We start from the raw sequence: 27,723 nt of genomic DNA on the forward strand, positions 1-27,723 counted from the left end.
TAATACAGTATAAATAAAAACTACTTAAACTAAATATATAACAGAAGATTTGACAAATTAAGAAATAAATTCACATATATGATCGAATTAAAAAAAAAAAGACAGTAAGCTAGATGATGTTTCTTCAATTTTGGTTAATATGGTCTTCAGTGGATCGAAAATAATATCTCATTGACTGCAGTGGGTGTTATAATTATCACACTTCAAATTTATAGGAGACATTTTTCCAAGGATGGATCTAGTAAAAGGGGTATAGAAAGTGATCTGTCTAGGTGTAGTAGGTTGAGGTACTTTGAAGTTGATTTGTTCTAGTAACGAGGGTGCAACAATGCAAAAATTTTTATAACATAACAATACTTCATGAAACTCTACGTTGCTCCAAATCAAAGTAGCTTACTCTAACTTAGAGCGAACTAGAGATGGTTAAGGCGTTAATATTGGTAAATGATTTACAGTTGTGCATAACAAAGCCAAGCAATTTTTCTAGCCGATGCCGCGACAGTATTGGTGTGGCCAACAAATGTCAACCTGCTGTTGAACGTCACCGCTAGATCTTTGACAGCTTCTTCGTATTTCATCTTCGAAAGTATAAAAATACTCTATAATATTGGCATCACATGTAAAGGAGCAAACATTGCACTTTTTAAAATTCGTTGCCAATTTATTGATTTGTCACCAGTTATCTATCAGGTCTAATTGAGACTGGAGATAAGATCAGCTCTCTAAACTTGTGATAGATGAAAACATCTTCAATTCGTCTGCAAAAAGTAAGTTGCCACACAAAAGCTCGGAGGTGAGATCATTTATGAAGATGAGGAAAAGCAGAGGTCCCAGATTGGAGCCTTGTGGCACACCTTATGGTGATAATTATGGTGCAGACGCAAATCCATTATAAAAAAACAACATTGGTTCTCTGATCCAAATAAGAGCGTAGAAGTTGAGTTAGTGAGAGATTTGAACCCATTTGAGCTATTTTCTTATATAATTATATATATATATATATATATATATATATATATATATATATATAATTATATATATATATATATATATATATATATAATAACTTATAATATTTATCAAGTTATAATATTTGTTTATAATATTTATATTGAATTCCTTATGAATAATTGTAGGTTTTTCTAAAATTTTAATGTTTTTAGATGCCAACACATATGTAACGACATAATTTGTTCGAGGTGGGTAAAACGATGGTTTTTCATAAAAGATACCTTCTTTGGTTACATGAACCCTGACAATGGTCAAATAAGGTCTGTTATATTGTTTGATCAGGGTTTTGAAGTAGCAGCTGGAATGTATTCAATTGGTTTAAAAAAAGGGTTTCAAATTCAAACGTTGAGTAGACAAATGAGTTTCAAATGTTGGACCAGAAGAAAGAACAAAGAGTGGACAGGAATGCTGAAGGAAGTTGCCGCTACAACAGGTTATGTCTTGCTTAGATAATTATTAATCAACGGAATAATTTTTTGTTCATTTTTACTTATTGTTCTCAAAACAAGTTTCCACAAGATGATCGTGCCTATAAATTGGATTTTGTCATTTTAGCTAGAGAATTTGTTCAACCAAATAAAAACCACTCATTTGCTCCAATAAGAATAAACATCACTGCTTCATGGTTTGTCGATGGTGCGTCATATATGTCGACTGTAGCTGATGCGATAGATAATGCAAAAGAGGAAATCTTCATCACAGATTGGTGGTTGAGCCCCGAAATTTATTTGAAAAGACCAGCTCTTGTTGGGGACTACTGGCAACTAAATAAATTGTTGCAGAGAAAAGCGGTAAGTTCAGTTACATAACAACAATAGAATTGGAATTCTGAATGAGTTTTACGGGTTCAATATATTAATTAAGAGAATTTATGAGTACTCACTATATGATAACAATCTATTCCACATATGAATTAAGTTTTTGAGATCTTCACCTTTAAAATATTTTTCATGGGTTGATGTTTTTGTAGTATTTATGAATATCTTGCGAATGTTTGAAATCACATTAGTATATTTACATATTTATATGATTTTGTACTAATCAAATCAGCACAGCTCTCAAAAAACTTTTTGGCTTTTTAAAAAATATCAATGGTGTACAAATTGCGGGAAAAAAATTAGTTTTGTGCAGTTTAGTCTTCATGAAAGTACTTGTTTTAGATTTTTTCTTTCATTTGGGAAAGTAACACTAGTAGAACTAGTATGAAAGTAATAAAGTTGCAACCTCGATTAGATTCAATCAGCCAATAAGTGTGCAATTGTGCATCTAGTGGGATTTAAATTGATGTATGAATTCATCACTACCTAATTTTTTTCTCTTTATTCAGTCTTCTGTGTATTTCTCTACTCTGTGATTTGGTGTATAAAGTAAGAAAGAGAAAGTGATGTTCATAATGAAAAGTTGTTATTTCAGATGGGTTTTCCTTTATTTTTTCTATTTGAGAGGGATTATTCGACAGTCCACTGTTATTCGCTAGGGTTCATTTTGGTTCATATCTATTCAAACTCGTCCAAATAAATCCGGCTTCCTAATGAAGCCGTTTAGTTTATTTGGTGAGTGATTTTTCAGGTCAGCTAGCAAGATTGGGACTCTGCCACCTGAACACCTGATCCGTTTCGCGGCGAGGCAGGCACATATTACTTGATCTGCTACCATGGCTTGAATTTCCTAGTGAAGTCTTTGGTACATTTTTCTCTAGTTAGAACCTCCTAGATTTGTTCGAAAGCTGGAGAACTGAGAAGCTTCCACTTTTGTTTTGAAGATACAGAAAAAACAGTTGGGGTCGTTTAATTAACCTTCATCTCCTCTGGAAACTCAGTCTGAAAGCTAGAAACCTGAAAAACTCTCGTTTTTGACATTTTGTTACAGGGATGACAGTTGGGGTTGTTTAGTCGACATCCACTTCCTCTATAGACATTATTTTATGCTCTTGAGAAGGCGGTTAATTGCTTCCTGGCTGCACCACCTAGTCTCCTAGGTTTGTTGAAGAACTGAGAAGCTCCTGTTCTCGACAGGGATGACAGTTAGGGTCACCTGATCAATCTCCATCTCCTCTGTGGACTCAGTTCAATAGCTGGAGAATTGAGAAGCCCTTTCTCTTGACCCTTTTGTTTTGTTACAGGTAGAATAGTTGGGTTCGTTTAATCGACTGCCATCTCCTCGTTTGTCCCAGGTTATTTGCAGGACCAGCTCAGACTATTTCATCTCCTCTCGATGCGGAATCTGCTTCTGCTGCTCAAAAATTTGGTGAAAAGCAGATTCATAAAATATCCTACCCTTGAGAAGGCGATAAGTCACTTCTTGTCTCCAACCACATAGTCTCATAGATTGGTGCAAGTGTTGGAGAACTGAGGAGCTCCTGCTATTGATCCGATGTTACGGGGATGACAGTTGATATCATTTGATCAACCTCAATCAACTCTGTAAACCTAGATGAAAAGCCGAGGGACTGAGAAGCTTTTTCTCTTAATCGTTTGTTATAGGGAGGACAGTTGGAGTCGTTTAGTTGTCGTCTGTCTTATCTATAGACTCAGGTTCGGGTTTATGGTTACTTCATGGACCATAAGGAGTCTCGCGAGTAGCAAGATAAAGAAGGTGCATGGTGGCAGAGCCCCGCATTACTGTGACAACACTTTTTTCAGGGGGGCCCAGTATCTCGAAGGTTCAGTTAGTGATTCTGAGTGGGCTCAAAGTCATATATTCATTCGACACGAACACATACGTCATTTGGAGCATTCCTACCTCCACGGGTGACACCTCACCTGACACTTTTTCTGTATGCTGTATACCTATATTTTGATGTCTGTGGTAAAAAAATCTAGCGAAAAATTTTTGTTTTTTTTTTTTTCGATTTTGGGGGAACACTTCAATTCACTATAAGTTTCCAATTTTGAGACAATAATAATAATAATAATATTCGACAGTATAATGATATGTAAATATAATGAAAGTAAAAATGTAAAACAAATGAATAGTAACCTTGAACCGAAAACTACAGATTTTTGTTTTTTTCCGAAAACCATCACCTCCTCGATTCAGATATAAGTCTTTACCAATCCATAAGTTTCCCCGTATTTTATTAATTTATTTTTAAAGATTATCTCTAACGGAAATATTTAGAGGCGAGTTGAATGTTGCCATCTAATTTCCTCTAGATGGAATAGATATGAACAATTATGTCGCAGACAATACGACTCGTTGTCGTTATAATCTATATGCACTTTCGAATCATATTGGGTCTACTAACAGCGAACATTACACAACATACTGCAGACATCCCTACACCGGCACGTGACACGAATACAATGATTCATACGCCTTTGAGTGGAGACGTTTCATGAAAAGAAGGAAACCATGCACCTTTGAGATACCTGAGAGGATTTTTCTTTTAGGTTTTGAAATATTATTTTTGGCCTGTTTATTTTTTTAAATTATCAATATATTCCCCATTTGGTGTCATTTCAAAATTCAGATATACTGAATGTTTGTTGGTCTTTGAAAACTCCTTTCACAGTGGAAATATCAGTGTATGAAAAAAATTCACACAGGTTTCTGAAATTAGTTAATTAAAGAAGTAGAAAGACAAAAAAATTATCTCTTCTGAAAATACTCCTTTTTCCACAAACACTGTTTTTTAAACCATCAAAAAATAAATTCAAATTTGATGTGGGGCTCAAAACTTATTTTTGTTTAAGATGCATTTTTCATATTTGTATTTCGTTTCAGAATAGTGGTGTAAAAATCTATGTGTTACTTTACAAAGAGGTGGAAATGGCTCTTGGCTTGAACAGCTATTATAGTAAGCAAAAATTAGTGGAGTCCTCGAAAAATATCAAGGTCCTCAGGCACCCCGATCACGCTAAAGCGGGAGTATTTCTTTGGGCGCATCATGAAAAGATTGTCGTTATTGATCAGACCTATGCATTTGTGGGAGGGATTGATTTGTGCTATGGTCGGTGGGATGATGATAAACACAGGTAAGTTTCTGTGGTTTCTTAGTATTGCCCTAGTTAAATAGCCTCCTATCTTACGCCAATCCAGTGTAATAAGCGATTCTAAAATACTTGCTCTATAAGTTTTCAATAAATTTTGTTGATGTTTTTGGGTGAAAACCAATTGAAAGAAATGACATTTAAAAAAAAATATGTAATATTGGGAAAATAGGACCGTGTGCCATCAATGAAAAAAGTGAAAACTTACTTTCTGGCAGCATTCTAGAATGACACCCCGTGGCAAGAACTTAATTTCTAGGGTTGTTACATTTTATAATTTGTAGTCGTAGTCATATTATGTTCTGGATTATTCCAATTCAAACAATCAATCTTTAAATTACTGTAATGTTCCAAATACGTCAACTTCTGAATGACATCTGTTTACATGTCTTGGTACTCATGAGAAGTATAATTAGTGACAGATGGTTGTGTGAAAAGTTTGTACATTTCTTAGATCATTTCTTGAACATTTTCAACCCAAACTCTCCTAAAAGTGTAGGGGTACCGCAGGGAAGTGTCCTTGCTCTTTTATACAGGGCTATTCAAATTCGTTTCTGTATATGGGGATCTCGTAAACGATAAGAGATAGAGTGTCGGTTAAATTGTGACAAAGTTACGTATTTCAGAGACCTATTCAATTATAAAAAAATCGAATATAACTCTTTTGGTTCTGGGGATATACAGGAAAAACCAAAAAATCCCAAATTATTTTTTGCCTGTATCTTCTTTATTCGCAGATATATTGAAAATATGTCCACATTTTGCTATTGGCACTTGATGTGGGCTATCAAAATATGTCCATGAATCTGTTATATAGGATGTCATCTGAGTTGGGCCACCCCCATCTTTGAATTTTTAAATACGGACCTGTAGTTTTTGGATTGTCGACGTTCACTTCATACTGAGAAATTGAATTTTATATTTCGGGATGTTTCCGTATTATTTTATTATATTTGGGTGAATTATTCCCTTTTAAATTACGGCCCTGGAAATTGGTTGACTGAGTTGAATAAAAATACAATAGCAAGTTTCACGTCTCCCTCATGTACCGTAGAGTTTTTTTTTTCATCTTCAGGTACCTATTCATATTTTTTCACATTTTCATTGCTCTGACCGTTTTCTACAATGAACTTCGAATAAGAATACTTTTTATGATTATCTGAAACATATCTACAATAAATAGATTATATAATTGTAATGAAAATTGAAATGAGGTAATTTATATACACAAAAAAAAATTAATGGCGCAATAAATGTTCGAATTGGTGTCCTTCCATTTCGAGACATTTTTGAACTCGTTTTTCATATTATTTATTACCCTCAATACACTTCTTTGTTGCATTGTTGCGAAAGCATTCAAAATCCTGTTTCTTAAGTCTTTCATATTTGATATCTCTCTTCCAGCGTAAATCCTATTTTTCAATGTCACCCATAGAAAATAATCAATAATATTAAGATCTGGTGATCTTGCAAACCATCTTATTGGTCCATTATTTGCTATGGGGGACATTGAAAAATAGGATTTATGCTGGCAGAGTGTGAAAATGTGGAAGACTTCAAATTGAGGATTTTGAATGCTTTCGCAACAATGCAGCAAAAAAGTGTATTGAGGGAAATAAATTATATGAAAAAACGAGTTCAAAAATTTTTCGAAATGGAAGGACTCCAATTCGAACATTTATTGTGCCATTTTTTTTTGTGTATATAAATTACTTCATTTCAATTTTCATTACAATTATAGTGTTCGTTTCGGATTTTATTATTGCTACCATTTCCTTTTCTGCTTAATAAAACATATATAATATATTTTTGTTGTAGATATGTTTCAGATGATCATAAAAGGTTTTCTTATTCGAAGTTCATTCTAGGAAACGGTCAGAGCGATGAAAATGTGAAAAAATATGAATAGGTAGGTACCTAAAAATGAAAAAACTCTACGGTTCATATGGAGACGTGAAAGTTGCTGTTTTTATTTAACTTAGTCAACCAATTTCCAGGGCCGTAGTTTAAAAGGGAATAATTCACCCAATTATAATAAAATATTACCGAAACATCCCGAAATATAAAATAAAATTCAATTTCTTAGTATCAAGTGAACGTCGACAATCCAAAAACTATAACAAAAAATATAGGTCCGTATTTGAAAATTCAAAGATGGGGGTGGCCCAAGTCAGATGACACCCTGTAAAAAAGATTCATGGACATATTCTGGTAGCCCACATCAAGTGCCAATAGCAAAATATGGATAGATTTTCAATATGTCTGGGAATAAAGAAGATACAGGCAAAAAAATAATTTGGGATTTTTTGATTTTTCCTGTATATCTCCAGAACCAAAAGAGCTATATTCGATTTTTTCTCATCATTGAATAGGTCTCTAAAATACGCAACTTTGCCACAATTTAACCGACACTCTATCTCTTATCGTTTACGAGATCCCCATGTACAGAAACGAATTTGAATAGGCCTGTATATAGCAGATATTAGGTTTGTTCTAGCAAGAAATTTCGGATGGTTTGAAGCTGGTGTTATGGACTGGCCAACTGCGCATGTATGCCGTGAGACTGGTTGCAAATAGTTTGGGATTCATGTCCTGCTAGAACGCTTATTTGTGTTGATAAATGTCAATTGTCATTCAAACTGACTTATTAGTTGGAAATTTGAAATTTATATTTTTTGCAGCGAAAAGTGAAGGTGAAAACCGATAAAAATGAACATATTGAATTGGCTTGAATAGTCATCGGCTTGGTCAAAATGGAAAAATTCAAAATAGAAGAAATGTTGAAATTGGAAAAAGAAAAGTTATAAATAAGAAAGAAGAGAAATGAATTATTAGAAACAAGAAATAATTTGCTCAGACAAATGAGCAAAAATAAGAATTCAGATGTTGATGAATATTCTGAATTCAATGTTAGTATGAGGGATTTAGTTTGATATCTTATGTCATACATAGGGTTCCTGTTATGTGATATTATATAGAAAAAAGTTATTAGTTTATGTGTTAGGACGAGTACTTTACGACCTGATTAACAGCCCGTTAAAATAATCAGTGCTAGGGCTGTGCTGTCTCTCTAGCAAATGACAGGATGTGGTGTCATTCTCAGCACCGATTACTTTAATTGACTCTTAATCCGGTCGTAAAGTACCCACCCTTGAGCAAATTATATTTTTATACTGTTTTAAAAATCATTCTTATTTTACCTGAATGGATGTTTATTTAACTTATGCCAAACAATGAAATGAACATCAACAAATAGAAATATTACAATTTTATTGCTATCTTAAAACTTGTCAAGCTACAAAATTTCTGTGGTCTGCAGCATCTCTATTGATGTGATTATCTTCATCCTCTTCCTCATGGTGATGAAACAGCATTTCGACAAGTTCCTCATCATTGGATGATTCAGAATTATTTCCCCAATTTGATTCAGAGCTTGATGACTCTGATGACATTTCGGCTAATCCTACCTGTAATAATGGAGTTGAATAGTTGATGCATAGTTGAAAATCACCAAATTCTTGCTTGATTTTCATTCAAAAACATAAAATCATTTTACTCACCTGAATTTCCAAACGCAAATATGAAAAAATTTACAGTTTTGAGGATTGCCGTTCTATAAAAAACAAAATTTTTAAACCAATTATCAGGCCACTAAATATTTCTATTTTGGTTTCTCATTTCTTTAGTACATAACATAACCAACAAATCCATATTCCAAAATCATAACAAACGTGATATCGGATCACTCGATCACTCCGAATATTTGCGCATGTCACAAACTGAAAATCCTTACGAATTCCTCTGGACTACTTCGACAGTTCTCATACGGTTTGCAAACTGGATTTCGTCTTTGCTAGAACATGCGACTATTAGTTCGAATCCTGGATTTGCTTTGCTAGAACGCCTATATTCGTATGCGCATGCTTCGTACGATTCCGTATCGTTTGAAATCACTGCTAGAACAAACCTATTGTTAAATACCTGGATGAATACAAACTAACACTTTAGTCAGATGATCTGTCAATCCTAGTAGCAGAGGACTCCTGAGAAGCCATCCAACAAAACTGCAATAATTTAATGACAAGAATTATACTTTGGTTCTCAACAAAAAAATTATATGTCAATTTTGGTAAAACAAATTTCTCAATATTCCACTCTAGACAAAAGAAGATTGAAAACATAGAAATTAAAATGGGAGAAGTAAAACTAAAACATGCAAAAACATAAAATTTTAAGGTATAATTCTGAATGACACGTTAGATTGGGAATTCCATATCAGAGAAACAATATCCAAAATAAATAGCAAAATATACCAACTGAAATGCCTACGAAGAGTTATCAACTTGTCCGTACTAAAAAATTTGTATTATGCTGAAATTCAGTCACGACTCACATATGGAATCTTATTATAGGGTTCATCATCAGCAGCTCAGAAATTATTTATACCCCAGAAAAAATGCCTTAGAACTATATTGAATAAAAATCAGAGAGAATCATGCAGACCATTATTTGTATATCTGAAAATACTTTCTCTCTCTTGCTTGTATATTCTAGAAATATCTTGCTACATTTTCAAAAATAAAAAAAGAATTAGCACTCATAGTAATGATCACAGTTATTCAACTAGATTTAACCACCATCTGAAAACACCTCGAAATAATTTGAATGTAACTCTCAGGGGACCTATCTCCGAGATGGTGTAAGAATTTACAATAAGTTCCCGGAATCAATTAAAAAGGAAACTACTGACTTCAAATTCAGAAAGCATCTCAAAACTTTTCTGTCGTCGAAAATGTTTTATAATATTGAAGAATTATATTCCAGCTAATTGGATACTTTCATTCAATAATATATTTTAATTTACTTACTCTATTTTTAAAATTGTCAGTTTCAAATGTGAAATGTCTACCTATATGTAATTTGTGACTTGTTTTATATTACTTTCACTGTAATCTGTAAAACCAATGAATAAATTGAATTGAAGTTGAATATAAGTAAAACTTTGATTAATGTGTTCTGAGAGAAAGTAATCTGATAGCACCTTACACTACATGTTTAACAATGAAACAAAACATATTAATTTCCAGGACAAAGGAAGAAAATAAATTTATTGATGCTACACACTTTTGTGTCTACTTACAAGTCAGAAAGTGCTATGTAGTAAACATAAACATAGTAAATTTAAAATACATATGATTCAAGCACAATTTTGAATATTGAAATTAAGATAGTTTAATGAAGAAAAGAGAAATGAAACTTTCTATGTTTTTTACCACTTTTATTTGTAATTAACGTTACTGCAGTTTCTCAAACTTTTCGAATTCACGGCTCCCTTATGTTTTTTGAAGGTTATCGCGGCGCCCCGAACGTAAAGACTATATTCTGTTTAAAATCTGTTCTGTCTGTTTTCTGTTTTTCCGTTAATCAGCTGCCGCCCCCATACGAACGACAACTCTCAGAAGTTGAGAAACTTGTGCGAGCTAAGGACTAACGAGGTCTTACCTTTTAACGTGTGATTCCTATTAGATATTTAATTAATAAAAGTAGATAGGTGGCTGTCTGAACGGGTTGCATTTTGCAATTACCGATATTATCAGAGGATTTTTATTAATAGGTACCGACGTATTACCTTTACTCTCAGTTATCTATGTTGTAAAACGTTGTACCGTGGCCTACGGCGCCCCAGGGCGCCGCGGCGCACACTTTGAGAAACACTGTCCTATACGGACATTTTCAAACTTATACAATAAACTTATACAAATAAAAGTGCTAAAAAACATAGAAAGTTTCATTTCTCTTTTCTTCATTATGATTTCCTACCACGTAGTAACGGCTACATCCATCAATTAATTAAGATAGTTTATCAAATACCTACTACTTCATCTTCTTATATGTGATTCAATCGGCCGATACTTGATGAGAACCCATAAAGAATATAAGAAACACTTCATTGTGATATTTTCACTAAACAGTTTTACAAAAACGCAACAATAGTTTCTTGGTCAGTCGGTAGCCAAGCGGTTCGGCGTGGGTGCTTTGTTCACTCACTCGAATTGACTGCCGTGTTGGTCGGTGGTTCAAGCCCTAGTCTGAACGATCGATCTTCACTTGCTACCGTCCAACCTGTGTTAGGAATCACACGTTAAAAGCTAAGACCTCGTTAATCCTCAGCTCGCACAAGTTTCGACTTCTGAGGGTTGTCGTTCGTAGGGGTGCGACAGCTGGTTAACGGAAAAACAGATTTTAAACAGATTTTTTTTTTCAGGCGTGTCTATACTGTATGTATTGACATGACTAAAGAAGCTATTGCATAGCGAAACACGTGTTGCGTTTTTGTAAAACTGTTTTGTGAAAATTTCACAGTAAAGTGTTTCTTGAATCCATTGTCATACAAAAAATGTGAGAAACTTCTGAAAGTAACTTTTACACGTGATCTACATATGTTCATGAAGAGTTTATTTTGAATTTAATTGTTATCTTTCTTCTTTCAGAAGTTTTCCACATTTTGTAATTAAAGATGGAGAAGTAGAAAACCAAAAAGTTTGTTTCTCAAAAACTAATCTATAATAATACAAATGTGAAAGTTTGTGATGATGAATGTAGTAATAAATAGTACACACTGGACTACAATTCATATATACTGCAGTAAGTTATCTCACTTGATTGGTTAATAGTAAATGTTCATTTACTTGCTCATTTACTATTAACTAATTAAGTGAGGTAACTTACTGTTGTATATATTAAGTATTGCTATATGTATATATTATGTATTACTACAGATGAAGCTACCTTGTTAGCTAAACGCCTGTAGAATTGTTTATTTATTATCATGGACAAATTCACAACTATTACTGCATCATTACCTTTTGTAGATTAACGGATCTAGGAAGTATAACTCCAAATATAGATACGTCAACACTTAGAAAGAAGACATCTAGTGTACCAGCTGGTGATGCAATATATCCAATTCCAATACCCTACTATAAAAAAACTCCAAAGCCAAGTATACAAGAACCAGAACCAGTTGAGACCGTGAATTGTGATCCATTGCCACAACTAGAACCAGGGGATCATTTACTTATGCCTTGCAAACGGGGAAAAGCTAAATTAAATACTCCAGAAACAGAAAGGAAACACTTGATTTTCGATACTATCAAGAACAAGGGAAAGGAATTGATGAATCTGGTTTATAATCCTCATGAAGACGAGGTACTCATTGACAACTGTAAAATTTTCATAAAATTTGTAAGGTTGATAGTTCTATATAATAATTATGGACTATTGAAAACACTTTTCCCTCACTAATATGACTAAAACACCGAGAAAGTATTTTTGTTCTGGCTGTATCTTGATGGGTGTGTCGCTAATGACGATAGCATCATCGAAAAAAGACTAAGATGACTTATTCATCTCCTAATTAGGTTGACTTCGTTAGCAAAACTCGTGTCTGAGAGACAGTATTTTTGTTCTGATGAGGAAAGAGTGTTAATATATTTATTTAACGCCAGATGTCTCAAAGTCTACTCAATAATTAACAACTGTTAGTAATAGAAATAACAGTAAGAAAAAATCTATATGACTTATTTAAATCAAATGAATAAAAACACTTTTTGTCTAAATATCACTGGTAAATTTTACACGACCGGTTCCGGGTTTGACTCCATTATTAAGTATAAAACTGAAATCTGAATTTTGAAACATCGATTTTATTAGAATTTTCAGGTATGCTGCAAGGACAGGTATTTGAGAGACAGGATGCCAACTTAAAATACCACCCTGAAAATTCTAGGGGTTGTTAAACTCATAAATTCAAGAGAGGAGACATACATAAATCAAGTTGTTCGTTTAGGGGTATATGTTTTTGGTTTTTAATTGATTTGTTAATTTCCATGGCCTCCAACAGATTCATTTTTCTGCCTTTATTAAATATATGTAGGATTTTGAGGTTATCTTCATTTATCTTGTGGTATGATTCTTGAAGATGTTCGTACATTGCAGAATCAAACCACAAGATAAATGAAGATAACCTCAAAATCCTACATATATGTAATAAAGGGAGAAAAATGAATCTATTGGAGGCCATGGAAATTAACAAATCAATTAAAAACCAGAAACATATACCCCTAAACGAGCAACCTGATATATGTAGGTCTCCTCTCTTGAATTTATGAGTTTAATAACCCCTAAAATTTTCAGGGTGGTATTTTAAGTTTGCAACCTGTCTCTCAAATACCTGTCCTTGCAGCAAACCTGAAAATTCTAATGAAATCGATATTTCAAAATTCAGATTTCAGTTTTATACTTGATAATGGGGTCAAACCCGAAACCGGTCGTATAAATAAAATTTACTAGTGGTACTTAGACAAAAAGCGTTTTTATTAATTTCATTTAAGTGATCATGAATTACCATAAAGTAAACAAGTTATTAATCACACATATTATTATATGACTTATGATTTGTTCATTTGTTTCGGTGTTTACCTTTAGTTTATTTTATTCAACAAACGAGGAAATGAATTAAATTCGTACTAGTCCTGTGTGACATCAGGCACCAGTCTGTTGAAATTGAAAGAGAGGCAGCTTGAATAACTCTACCGGAGTTCTTGGTGCCAAAATGACTGAAACAATGTTAGTTTCTTACATTTTTCGGATATTATTGAGCTACTTTCCTGAAAATGAACATAGGAGTTGAGGAATATAAACAAAAAATTGAAAAAAAAATTAAAGGGGTTCATTAGTTGCCAGTTGAGTCAATCCCTAATAGTCAGATCCTAGTCTGAAGGACTAATGTCTAGGTGTTATTCCTGTATGACACATACCTTTCAAAAATGTATGAAAAAAAAATCTTAGAGGTAAAACAAAAGAAAGTGAAAGAGTTCAGAAGGAAACGAACTTTCAGAACATTTTCATCTCAGAAGCTATCTGAAAAGTTTTGCAATACAACCTAACACTGCTTTAATTTTGACCTAATTTTATTTTGATTATTGCTGGTTGGCAAATGTCTTTTTGTTCAAAAGTCTGTCAGGGTCATATCTGAATATTGAGTGAAGTACGTCAAAAAAATAAACCATGTGTCCATGTTTTGTTTTGGAAATACATGTTCATCAAAAATTATTAAAAAAATAGTTGATGAAAGTAATATGAAAATTTTTCGGTGTCTTCGGCATCGAAAACTATGATCATTAACCTGTGTTATTAACTCCCTGACATCCATGTAACATATCAATAAATTCACCTTTAACTATATTCAGGCGAGCACACGTTTAAAAAATGATTGAAGGTTTTGTTTGAACTTATTCATCATTAAAATCATGTTTAATGGTTAGAAGAAACTCTAAAAATCGTTTGAATAATCATTGAAATCAAAGTAAATGTGTCAATTGTTATTCTAAGAAGTATTGTCTAATTCAAGTTCAAAATTCTGTGCTGTTGGGCTAACATAACTTGATATTGTGAATTTAGATGTTTATCTAGGTAAAATACTATTATATTGTTAACATTAATTGTAATGAAAGATCCTTTGAGTTCTAATGGTCAAATTATATGCTCATTTATATTATTACTACAAAAGAATTCATCAATAGGTAGATGCTGTCGAAAATCAAACCCCTGAAGAGGAAATCAAGCAACAGGATTTGCAAACTCCTGATCAGATTATAGAAAGCCTTGATGGGTCGGCCAAATTATGGATCGGTAAGGATTATGTCAACTTTATCGTTAAGGATTTCACCAATCTGGATTCCCCGTTTGACGATTTTATTGACAGGTATTCTAATTGTTTCTTCTTCGTCGTTAGTTAAAGATTCCATTATTTACAACGGTCTTAAAATGTTCAATCACCTTCCTCAAGCTATAAGAACCATAAATGACCTTAGAGCTCTTAAGAAAGAGTTGAAAGACTTGCTCTCTGGGAGACCTTATTATAGCTTAGCAGAATTCTATGATGATAATTTTAATTGAGAAGGCTAACTGTAATATCTACGGTATTTTATTGATTTCATTTCATTCAATTTAGTTTAAATTGATTTATTTACATTTTGTTGACCATGTTCTTATATCCTGAACGTTTGTTATTATTTACATGTCTCTTTTCAGTTCATGTTATAACCTACTTTTAGTGATTTTACTTTTGTGATTTCATGTATATGTTATTTATATTTCGCACAAGGCTTTGTCAATAAGAATTTATTCTTCAGACAATAAAGTATATTAAAAAAAAAAAAAAAAAAGTTTAACTTCGTTTTTTAACTGATATGGTTTCGATATTTGTTTAAAAGTGTAATTAGTAATCGATGAAAAGCAGTGATTTCAACAAAAAGGCATATTTTTATGAAATATGAAAATAAAAAGGTTAAACTAACTCTTATCTTAAAAAATCTTGTTTTCTCTGCTTTGTTTGTCGGAATTGTATCATTAAAGTTAAATCTATAAAAAGTCTAAAAATAATTAAATTTTTCTAAGCATTACGATAATTTTTAATATGACAAAAATTTGAAGTATGATGGGGTATGTGATAAATGTAAAAAATACTTGTGTTAGTTGATGATTAACATTAACATTCGATTCTTAGCAAGGGAACTGCCATCATCCCAGAGTTGGGATCGAACCAACATTCATTCGCTAACCAACTGGCTTCCATTTGGCCATGCTGAAGCTTCCAGGAAATCTTCAAAACACCCTGAAAGCATTAAAACAATCACAATTTTTTCACTGAAATCATCGAAGAATACTTTTTCTCAACAAAACATCATAAAGAGATCAAAAATGTAGTATCCGATCGTTTTTTTTTTTGTGAAAATGTTACATCATCCCTGTTGAGAAAAAAATATATAATATTCTTGGAGAAACGTTCCAGAATTTCGTAAATTCAGTATCTCAAGAAAAAAATTCAAAATGTGTATGAAGTTGACTTGAAAAAATCAATTTATTATTTGTCATAAAATATGTCAAAACTGGGTAGTTCAAAGATAAAATCAGGGTTGTCATTTAAATTGAAATAGGAAAATTTCTAAAGAAAAGAAGAATTAGAATAACTATAATAACAGCACTTCATAATTATATGAGATGATAAGACAAGTATTTTGTTCAAAAGGATGAATTATTATTATTATGTTGGAAAAGCTTAAAACGAGAGGTTTTATCAAGTAACCCATATATCGTTTACAAAACTCAAGATACCAGCAATGGTGATATTGATTCTGACTAAATATTTTCAAAAGTTTTCGCCGAATTGCTGTAGGTGTACGGGAGTTTTTTTTTTTGAATAGTCTGCAATTTTTTTTTGGAATGCCGCAACGGACATTCAAAAATAAAAAATCCCCAGAAAGCTTAAAAAGTGTGGAAACGAATGGTGTATTTATATAATGGGTGTAATATTCAAAAAATCATAACTTTGGTTGGATACGCTTATCCTATTCACCCATTATCTAAAATAATGATTTCAAAAGAAAATCTAAATCGATGTCTATAGAAATAAAATTCAACAGTTGTTGACTCAACCTGAATATCTGGTTAAATTGAAGAAATTATCAAAACTCTGTCATATAGTGACAGCAAGTGTTAAGTTACTGACACTGAGGTTGGATTTTATAAAAGTAATTATTTTGCGAATTCATTGTTTTGATTTATGAATTTTTCTAAAGTTTCTTTCGTGAATTTCTAGCTGTAAAGCAATTTAGTCTGATAATTTGGAAATATCTTTTTCTAAAGAAGTAACCAGTCACTACTTGTGTCCATCGAGTGCATTCTTGTTGAGTAATTTAACTGGAAATACATGACCTGCAACATCTTTGGGTAGACAGACCTAAACCTGAGTTTGGGTAAAAACTGATTGAAAATTCAAATGAACATGTAAAAAACTAACTAACAATTTCCACATTAGAAAACAAATTCAGAAGAGGAGACGGGTTCGATTCTGTTTGGTCATTCAGTGCATTTCTCAAATCTATTAATTTCTAAGTACTTCAAAAGATTGAGTTTCAAACTTTTCTCTTCCAAATGTAATATGTACTTCATAGTCGTGGTTGAACTCATGCTCCTCTGTCAAAAGATGGTTTCCAAATGTGGAGTCGGTCTTCACATTTATTATTAGTCATTATCAGTTATTATTAGTAATTAAGTAGCCATATTCAAATTGTTATCTTATTGTACATGTCTCTTGAATGAGTTGGAATAATTTTTTGTTATGAGTTTAAAAAATTTCAATTAGTTTTTTTCTAAACGCAGGTTAAGTTGTTAGGTTAGGTCCAAAGTGAGTGGGTCTATTCGATCTTCCACCGCAACCCGCTAGGGTTCATTGTGGCCCACACCTACACTCGTTCAAATTAACTCAGCTTCTTAACGAAACCGATTAGTTTGTATGATGAGTGGTATTTCAGGTCATATGGTAAGACTACGGCTCTGCCAAACTCTAAAAACCTGATTCGATTCCCAGCAGAGCAGGCACAAAGTATGTGCTCTGCTATTTCATCATTTTCCAAACAGAGGCGACACACTATCTTCCGACAGTCCGAGTCTCTGCATATTATGATTTAAATGATAGTGACCTGTAAGAAGGCCTGTTAGACATCGTAGTTCTACCCTACTGTAGTCCAACAACTGTTTGGTATCAAGCTTCGAAGGGTGAATAAACGCCTTGGAGTGAGCCAGTCCTGGAAGATTCTGCCAGAAATCCATAATTCTTCTTGCCATCCAGGTGTTCAATCTTTGTTTGGCAAAGCCTAAAGCGGATCCAATGACAGGTTCTGGTCCGATGAAGCTGCTTGCAGCATCCTCCTTTGCAAGGGAGTCAGCAGACTCATTGCCCTCCAGGCCAGAGGTTAAATTGTTAGTCATTATCTAGGTAGAAGGTCATTGTTATTACTTGAAGCATAGATTAAGTAGAATTTAGTTTCTATGAAAATGCTTGATAAAGCTATCGTGTGGCAAAACACGTGTTACAGTTTTTTAAACTGTCTAGGGGAAATCTCACAATAAAGTGTTAATTGAATAAGTTATCAACCATTTCCATCACATACCTCCCAGCGAACTTAGTTGGTGGAACGCGCATCAAGAAGAGTATTGCAGTTCTGTTGATTGAGAGATATGCTTGTTTTGTATTTTTTCAATTTCGACAAATTTATTCAAATATTGACTTATATTTGAAAACTGTAATATTAGTAATATTTAATGAGAAAAGTGACAGCACTGCAACTATCTGAAAATAAGGAAGGCAACGTATAGACGAGTAGAATAGAGAAGAATTCTATTTAATTAACCATGTTCAGTATAAATACATTTATGGTAGGTCACAGTGCTTGAAAAAAATTGCAATAAAAATGAAATGTTAATCATATTAAATATATACATATGAATAACACATTAAAGATATATAATTGGGAGTCGGAAAAACTCATTAACTTGTACAGGAACGTTTTACTGAACACATAAAGCTTGTCAAATCTATGAAGCGACTTCAAAGTCTCGGCTTAGGACCTCCCCTGAGATGCACGTGCGTTAGGAGGCTGTGTGAGACAGATAAAGAGGGATGGAATTCTCAAGTCTCTTCCTAGTTTTGACAAGCTTTACATTGTTTGAAGTTCATATATTTTTTACAGGGTTACCACTCCACGGATGCCTTGGCATGATATCGCCACATGTGTACTGGGTGATGCAGCCCGTGATGTGTCTCGACATTTCATTCAGAGGTGGAATGCCACCAAGGTGGATAAAGCCAAAAATAACGATCAGATTCCATATTTGTTACCCAAGAGTTATGGAGGGTATAAGACTCTTCCTATCAATTTTCCAAATAAGACACATAAAGTTACCTGTCAGGTGAGTTTCTATTTTGCAGTGATCTGAAGGCAAATTAAGATATTATCTCAATTAATATAAATTGTTATGATGAACTTGTTTCAAAATCAATCTATACTTAATTGCCAAAAAATTAACACTTGAGCTTCTATAAACTATCATAATTCAAAAAATCTTTATATCACGAAAGAGAAATGAAAGAAACGAAAAAAAACTAATAGTGAAATAATAACTTTTGAAAACGAGTATCAAATATATAGGTGTAATGGTAGATAAGTATTCGAAATAGGACCATCACATTTCCTATATCATAGAAAAACTGCGATGCCTAATACCTAAATTGGTAAAATGGTAAAACAAATCATTTCCTGCTTCTTATTGCATAATTGTGATCAAGTGATTCCTGTCTAAGGTTCAGTATATACCTGTGTCCAAGATAAGAATGAACAGCATGGGGATATCAGAAACGGTAAGTGATACGGGGACGATTGAATTAGAGAAAAGAAAAACTGAAATTTTGATATTGCGACTCATCTTTGTATTCAACAACGCAAAAATTCCGGCAAGTGGTAAGTTAAAATTCATTATAAATGAGACTAATCAATTTGCTTTATGTATCAAAATATGCAGAAAAGCATGTTAAGTAATCACTTTTTATTTTGCGTGAGAAATGGTTATGAAATTATATTGTGTGGAACATTGTTGTATTCACAATGAAAAATGGAGTGGTATACAGGGTATACTTTAGTTTCGGCCCATATAAAAATAAAAAGTAGATGTTTTCTAAAAGACAAAACGAAATTCACAAATTTCGGTTTTTCTCGGATATCTCCAAAACTACTCGGAATATTGAAACTTTCTAAAAGGCTTATTATTAGACACATAAATGCGCTACTTTTCTCTAATTCAATCGACCCCGTATCACTTACTGTTTCCGATATCCCCATGCTGTTCATTCTTATCTTGGACACAGTGTATACAATGTGTCCCAGCTAAAACTTGTCACTCCCCTAATCTGTGAACTCGCGAAAAAAATTGAAAAACTCTCAGACCCGTCGATTTTTATTTCAAGGGGTAACACTAACCAAATACATTATTATTTTCTTGTCAACCCTCTCATCCTCAGCACCCCTTACTTCAGAAGTTTCAATGGCACTACTATATTTGTGATACATCATTTTGAAGGGAAATCAATCCCGAATACATCGATGTACTGAAATTGAGGACCAATCAAGTGTTGTTGAAGTTTTAATGGAAACTAAGTTTTATCAAGATATTTTTATTTTTCATTACCTTCAATACAGTGTGTTTTCGTTAATTTGAAAATGTGACTGAAAGTTGATTATTTGAAATGTGTATACCTAACTAGTCAAGTTTCGAACTTATGCGAGCATTCATTTGGGAAACTGTCCCTTCAGAACGGTATTCCCACTCGGTATTTTGTAAACAGGCCATGATTACTATTTGACAGTAACGTTGTGACATTCTACTAATATCATTGATATTTCCGTCACTTCAGAAGTTTCAAAACGATGGAACAAAACTATTCAAACAAAGTTCTCATGACTGTGTTTATTATTTTTGGACAGTGTGATAAAATTATCAGAAGGATATGTAGAAAGTTCAATGAAAGGTATCCGAATCTACCGCAAATGAACCTCAAGAAATTTATACGAATTCAGAACAATTTCTATGCATTTGGATCGTCTTTAAAAGGATCAAAAAACTTGCCTCGACCCGTAACTTCTGAAGACAACCAGATTAATGTCTTAGCATGTTCTCACGCATTTCCTGGGTCATCTATAAGAAGTACTGAAGAATATTTGGGTATAAAGTATTCATCGGTTCAAAGAATCTTGCGAAGACAAAATGTATGATAATAAATTCACCAAAATTCAAGCAATGAAGCCTCAAGACCCTCAACAGAGAGTTGAATTATGTGAAATGTTGATACACATTCAAGAAGATCCATTTTTTTAATAAAATTATTTAGATGAATCGACATTTTCCAGAGAAGGAGACTGCGAGAGAGAGACTTATAATTCTCAAGTTTTTTCCTAGTTTTGACAAGCTGTACACAGCTTTAACACCATCTAAGCTAAGTACTGTTTTAATCTGATGCACTGCAAATATCGCTTGATCGAGTTTTTTTCAAACATGATCAACATATAGTTGAATGTTATAGTTTCAATGCCTTTCTCAACGACTGTTTTGCTCGTATCACCCACGGCCGAAATAATGTTATCTTCCAACTCTAACCGGAAACTGTTATGGTAGTATCATCTGAGTACCTGTCATCTTCCTATCAGACATAAATGGTTGAATCCAAACAAGGAAAAATCCTCTAATGCCAACAATATATAATTACCAACCATTATATCATTACTCACAGAATTAAATGTTTTAGCCAGGTCAAATAAAATTGATACTACATCTTTGAACTTATCAATTTCTTTGTAGATAAACTCAAACTGGCTGTAGCTGTTTCAGTTGATCTAGATTCTCTAAAATATTGTTGATGAATCTTACATTTTTATAATCAGTGATTCTAGTTAATACAATTTTTTCCATAAGTTTGTAATGTAATCTGTCGATAATTTTTAGTATCATCATGTGAACTCTTTTTATGAATGGGTACGATCTTGAAAGTTTTAAAAACTTCAGGAAAGACTCTCCAATACAGACTGATTTACAAGTCTAGAACTTCAGTTATTGTTGGAATCACATATTTGATAACCTTTACTGTTCTAGATCACTGGATTTTATATTCTTCAGCTGGTTCATCGTTAACTTGTCAACTTATTATACTTATATTATTTATCTACTCAAATACTGTTCAAGCAATCCTGCATCGTAGCAACAATTGATTTGCATAATTTTTGCAGGTACTTCGAAGTGTAAGTTGTTGGTCATGTGGATTTTTTGAACCAGATACTGTTGAACAAAGTATTCACGAAGCTTATATTGATGCAATAACCAGAGCTCAACACTATATTTACATCGAAAACCAGTTTTTCATTTCTCTCTCCTGTAACAATCCTTTCACCAAAAATCAAATAGGCGAGGCTTTGTATAAGAGAATAGTGAGAGCCTATAAGTAAGTATATTTTTCAATATACTCTTTGGTACTTATTTCTTTATAAAAATATTCATAATAATTATTTTAATTTATTGATTTTTTTAAATACTTTTCATCAAAGTCGAAAAAGTCTGACTACAAAGGTACATTTTTGTCATTCAATATTTTTATATTCAATGTTTCTAGTGAAACAGATGAAAACCCAATTGTTATTACTGAAAAGTAACAGCTGGGATATGAAATCCCAATACCTCATTGAAGTGAAGAAGTGAAGGCCAGACTCTTAAAATCAAATAATGCCTTTGAAAAAGAGATTGTGGTAATTGAATTCAGTTATCAATAATAATTTATCAAAGTATTTATTGAATTGAAGAGCTGAATGAGATATTATGTATTCTCAGTTTGAGGACAAGTTTTTTTCTGTATCATCTGAGAATAACTCCTCCATAACTTTTTAAAATTGTTGTCTGATAATTAAATTATACGAAGGATGCAACACATCTCTTATAGAAACACGATTTTTGTCCAAACAAGCTGAAACTTTGTTCAAAGGTAGTGAGTACTCAGTATGCTGAAAGATACATTTTTGGGAAAGAAAGGATTTTAGTCTGAAAGTTACTTCTTTGCATGATCAACACATCTCAGTAGAGTTTATTTTAAAATTGCTTTCTACCCTTCTTTGGAAGATTCCCACATTGTTTTGTATCATGATGGAGAAGTAGAAAGCTTAAACCATGTTCGGCAACAACTGATTCGTCAGTTTGTCCGAAGAGTCAATTTCTCTTGTGTTCAGAGAGACGGATATCTATACTTATTTTCGTGATTCCAACCCGCAGCTATAGAGAATCTGGTATTCCCCGGATGTTGCTAAATATTTTATGGGGTTCTCAGCTGACCTCAAACTTTCTCTGATATATTCCATTTGTTTAAATTTAAGAGAAACACGTCGTGTTTCTCTTAAATTGATATAGATTTATTCATTTTTCATATTTTAGAAGGTTAAAAAACCAAAAAATATCAAGAAGCATTGGCAACCTCAAAGGTGAATTGTAATTTAGAAACAACAGTTTTGCAGGTTTTTCATAAATATAACTCCATTAAAACTCCGTTAAATAACTTGCTGAGGCAGATGCGGAGATTCATTTTATGCGGAGGCGAGGTTCTGTTACAACCGGGAATTTAGGCCTTTCGAAATTTTCGGTTTTTGAAAAATCGTCATTTCAGTAGTTTGAATAATTTAAATCTTTGTGCGCCAATACGCCCTAGAGATGACAACTGAGCAACCTGCTTCATATGTCACTTTTTCTCTATAAAACTTTAATGAAAGGTAAAACTGGAATCTCTATTGTAGAAAAATCCAAAACAAGCACTTTTCCCAATCACCAGAAATGCAATACTCTTCTTGGCGCGCGTTTCACCCCAAACAATTTAACAAGTTGGCGTCTTCAGGAGATGAAAAAGACTAATTCTGAACTCTAATAAAACACTTTCACTTTCCGATACAAACCAATGATTTCGGGTGGAGATCAGCCGTAAATTTTATAGTAAAAGTTCCCACAAATTTCAACAGAGTGTGAGTGAATTTTCTCGTGAAAGTTTCCTCAAATTTTAATAAAGTTATTCATAAAAAGGAATAGAATGGACTTGTAATGAGACCTATGTCAGTGTTCATAGTCCTCATGCTACACTTAGGTATTTCCAGACTTTCAAAAGCATCCAAAAATCTAGTGTCATGTACCGATCTCAACAATTTCAGGCAGCTTTCATTCATTCTATGGCCGGTCTCTAAGGGGTTACTTCAACAAATGTCAGGTTATCCTAAAGAAAAGATGTTAAAAAATGAAAAGTTGGAGATATATGAAATAAACTGTGAGGACTGTGACAAAAAATTAATAGGTCGAACTAAGCGAGCCATCAAAACTCGTTTCAAAGAACACCCAGCGCATATCCCATTTCAATGACCAGATAAATCTAGTGTCACTTAAAACGCCTAGAAGAACAGTTGTAGAATAAATGAAAAATGTCTGAAATTGTTGAGTACATGTACACTAGATTTTTCGATGCTTTCCAAAATATGGAAATAGCGAAGTGTTGCATGAGAGCTATAAACAGTGACAAGGGTCCCATTCCAAGCAACCTGTGTTCCTTCACGAAAAAATTTCCGCTCGATATCTTAGATGTGTATATCATGTTATATATGAAATGTGATGGGGAAAAATGCTTGTTTTGGATATGAAATTTTGTTTGAGAGTTATTTTTTTTTCAAATTACTTCTACAAAATTTATAAACTTTGTTTAAATGAATGATACATGGAACAAAATTATTTACAACAAAATGACCACCAAATTCAAATGCTATTCGTGATTCAACTATAGCAAAAAAAAGTTTTGATGTTTAGGTTCATTATGAATACAAAAAAGTGTAAAAAATCATCTGAATGTACCTTTTTGTAGTCAGATTATCTTTCATTATACAACTATACAGGGTTTTTAGTAGTTTTTAGTGATATAAAGGCCAAAAATCTCTTATCTTGATCCTGTATAAATTTTAATAATTGTATTATGTACAAATAACTGCTATTCAGGAAATAATTTTTTCTATGATATAATAGAGCCAAAGCAGTCTTTCGAGTATTTGTAATCATGCCACTTCTACCAGGGTTCGAAGGAGAAGTTGGGGGTGCCTCAGGAACATCTTTACATGCCATCACTCACTGGAATTATGTTTCAATATCCCAGTAAGTTGTTTGGACAGATATATTCATTTCTAACTATAATAAATCTCTATCTACACAATTGATATTCCTCTTTTATTCCCCTTATATTACTTTTGCATTAGTTTTTTTGACCTCATTTATATTTTCAGAGGCAAGGACGCCATTTTGAATAGGTTGAAAGAAGCAGGCATTGAAGACCCTTCAGAATATATCACGTTTTATGGTTTGAGAAATCATTCTACAATGAATTCAGAACCCATCACCGAATTGATTTATGTTCACTCTAAACTAATGATTGTTGATGACAAAATTGTAATTTGTGGTTCTGCCAACATTAATGACAGATCCATGATCGGCAAGAGGGATTCTGAAGTTGCGGTTCTGATTGAGGTAACTGAATTTCTGTTTATAGGTTCTATTCAAAATGTACTTTTTCCTTCAAAGAATATTTTTTTTTGACAGAACAATATTATGAAGTATAGAAAAATATTATTACACACATCAAATACACAAACATATAACAAAAAACCTTCAGAATATAATTGATTCAGTTTTCGAAAACATCATTGCAAAAATGACTCTTAATTAATTATTCAACGTTTTGATGAATTATTTTAATAGCAGCAGACAAATTTCAGTGTTTTCTGATTTTCTCCACATTCAATTAACATAAATTTTAAACCTTAGTAAGAAAGTTTTATCTACCTACTTGAAATGGAAAATAAAATTTTTCACTTCAATTTTTTTTTATGAATTAAAAAAACCATAATAACTTTAAAACTATGAATTATAGAGTTTCACAAATATATTTTGGAAAATTTTGATACAAACGATATTGAAACTTGAAAGTAATGAAATTTATTAAATATCAAGACTAGGAGAATTTGTAGATTAACCAGTTTTGGACCATTGAAAACCTTTACCGCCATTAGAAAAGATAATGGTACTATTTTATTTTTCACGGAATATCAGTTCGATTTTTTTTGGTTCTCCTGCTATTTCGCGAAACTATCATTCAGAAGTATATTCTCAATCAGAAAGAACTGTTATTTTTACTTCATGATCTTGCTTGCACTGTACTTTGTGGCAATAAAGAATTATTATTATTATTATTATTATTCTATCCAGGATGAAACTTTCGAGGATGGCCTAATGGACGGCAAAGCCTTTCCTTCTGGAAAATTCGCTGGTAGTCTTAGAAAATACCTTTTCAAAGAACACTTGGGTACTCTTGATCAACAAAATGACGCTTTCAACTTTGATATTACAGATCCGATTTCCAATTATTTCTACAGAGATATTTGGTACAAAACAGCAAGCTTGAATACTGAATTCTATGAAAAAGTATTTCATTGTTTACCAACAGACAGTGTACAGACATTTGCAGACTTAAGGAAAAACCATGATGAAAAACCTCTTTGGGTTGATGAGTTCTCCAGAGCAGAGAAAATGTTAGATAGTATACAGGTAGGTGAAAAAAATCCCTCTTTCTATGTGTGCTAAAGATTTAACTTGTGATCTTTGAAAGTACAAATTAATTTTTGTAATTTGGTGCCACATTGTACATGAATGTTCATTTGCTGCTCTTAATGTTTCAACAATATTGTGAGATAGAATTTCGGCCTTCAACAGAAAAGTGCAAATTTGATATCTAAATGTAGTTCTATAAACAAAATGATTTTTTTTTTTCAATGAGGGTACAGTTTTTCAATTGCGGTGAAAACTGCACAGGAAGACAGAAAGCGATTTCTGATTGACAAAGCAGACTTCCGTTAGGACTTTCGTGTATCTTTTTCTTCTTCTCAAAGTATTATCAATCTATTGAATTATTAGCAATGGAGATAATATAATTCTAGTACTTGAAAATATATATGATATATGATTATTTGATCATAAGTTGTTTGTTTTGTGATAGATTTTAAAGTTATCTATTAGAGCTTGTTGTAGTTTGTGTGTTTCCAATGAACATATTTTTGTGTGCTTTATTATTATGTGTTGTCATTTGTCTTTTGTATCATAGTTTTATCACTTCGTTTTAAAATGTATTCATGAATTGTATACCCCAATTTTGAACGTAACTATAACATTCACCTAAGATGAGTGGATTTTGAGTTTTCTTTTGATTCCAATATGATGATATAAACATTATAGAATATAAAATGATAACAATAACGTGTCTTCATTTTTCAAGAACAATAAATCAACATCGGAAGGAACCCATAACTCCTCAGTGTACAACACATTCCATAGATGGCGATGACGCCATCTATGGGATCGACAGATAACTGCTCGGATATCAAAGATAAACAAAGCTCCCCCAAGCGGTCAGTTGAAACCAAGCTTTGACATTGACTGCCGATGAGATTCGCCCTCTGTCTTTCGTTGCATTAACGGCTATTCATTAAAAAAACAACTCAAATGTAAAAGTTACGCAGCACAAAGTTACAAAAGAAATTGAAAATAAAAACGAGAATCACTTCAAAGTTCGCGGTCCACATAGATGGAATTTGACGAGTATTGACTGTGGATTTGACGAGTGGATTGACTGAGCGCTTTCAATTGAATAAGGAAGACTTTTATTATTATCAGCAGTATTATACAGTGTGTCTCACTTCTCATGGAAACACCCCCGTATCTTCCGTAATCGAGGTAGAATGATGAAACTCTCAGGACTGATGTAAATGCTCAAAATGCACCTACCACCTGAATGGGGTTGGCCAAAGTGATATACACTGTCCGCCACTCGCGATGGAACACCCCATTTTTACGGTAAAATATTTTAAGGGGCAAAATAGGTTCAAAATTCCTTCAGATTCGTGATCAGGACTACCAACTAACCACGAATACCCTTTTTTTCTGAAAAAATTTCAGTCCTGAAAAATCCGAATTTGTCTCACTATTATGGAAACACCCCCGTATCTTCCGTAATATTCGAGGTGGAACGATGAAACTCACAGGACTGATGGAAATGCTCAAAATGCACCTACCACTTGAATGGGGTTGGCCAAAGTGATATACACTGTCCGCCACTCGCGATGGAACACCCCATTTGTACGGTAAAACATATTAGGGGGCAAAATTCCTTCAGATTCGTGATTAGGACTACCAACTTATTACGAATACACTTTTT

The 27,723-nt window shown here is 32.9% G+C and overlaps 1 protein-coding gene across 1 annotated transcript in view; it reads left to right on the plus strand.

Moving 5' to 3' along the window:
- The window catches only part of Pld (Phospholipase D), a 56,230-nt gene that overhangs the window by 22,065 nt on the left and 6,442 nt on the right, over window positions 1–27,723 (plus strand). The window contains exons 7-16 of the mRNA XM_074181514.1: window positions 1,164–1,444; window positions 1,567–1,802; window positions 4,738–4,988; window positions 11,876–12,212; window positions 14,588–14,769; window positions 18,599–18,818; window positions 21,683–21,894; window positions 24,489–24,614; window positions 24,743–24,983; window positions 25,722–26,060. Coding sequence (XP_074037615.1) covers window positions 1,164–1,444; window positions 1,567–1,802; window positions 4,738–4,988; window positions 11,876–12,212; window positions 14,588–14,769; window positions 18,599–18,818; window positions 21,683–21,894; window positions 24,489–24,614; window positions 24,743–24,983; window positions 25,722–26,060 — 2,425 coding nt within the window. The remainder of the gene's footprint in view (window positions 1–1,163; window positions 1,445–1,566; window positions 1,803–4,737; window positions 4,989–11,875; window positions 12,213–14,587; window positions 14,770–18,598; window positions 18,819–21,682; window positions 21,895–24,488; window positions 24,615–24,742; window positions 24,984–25,721; window positions 26,061–27,723) is intronic.

Source organism: Leptinotarsa decemlineata, unplaced genomic scaffold, assembly GCF_025532065.1.
Source record: "Leptinotarsa decemlineata unplaced genomic scaffold, Ldec_3_MD MMD2_tig00026314_RagTag_RagTag, whole genome shotgun sequence".
NCBI lineage: Eukaryota > Metazoa > Arthropoda > Insecta > Coleoptera > Chrysomelidae > Leptinotarsa > Leptinotarsa decemlineata.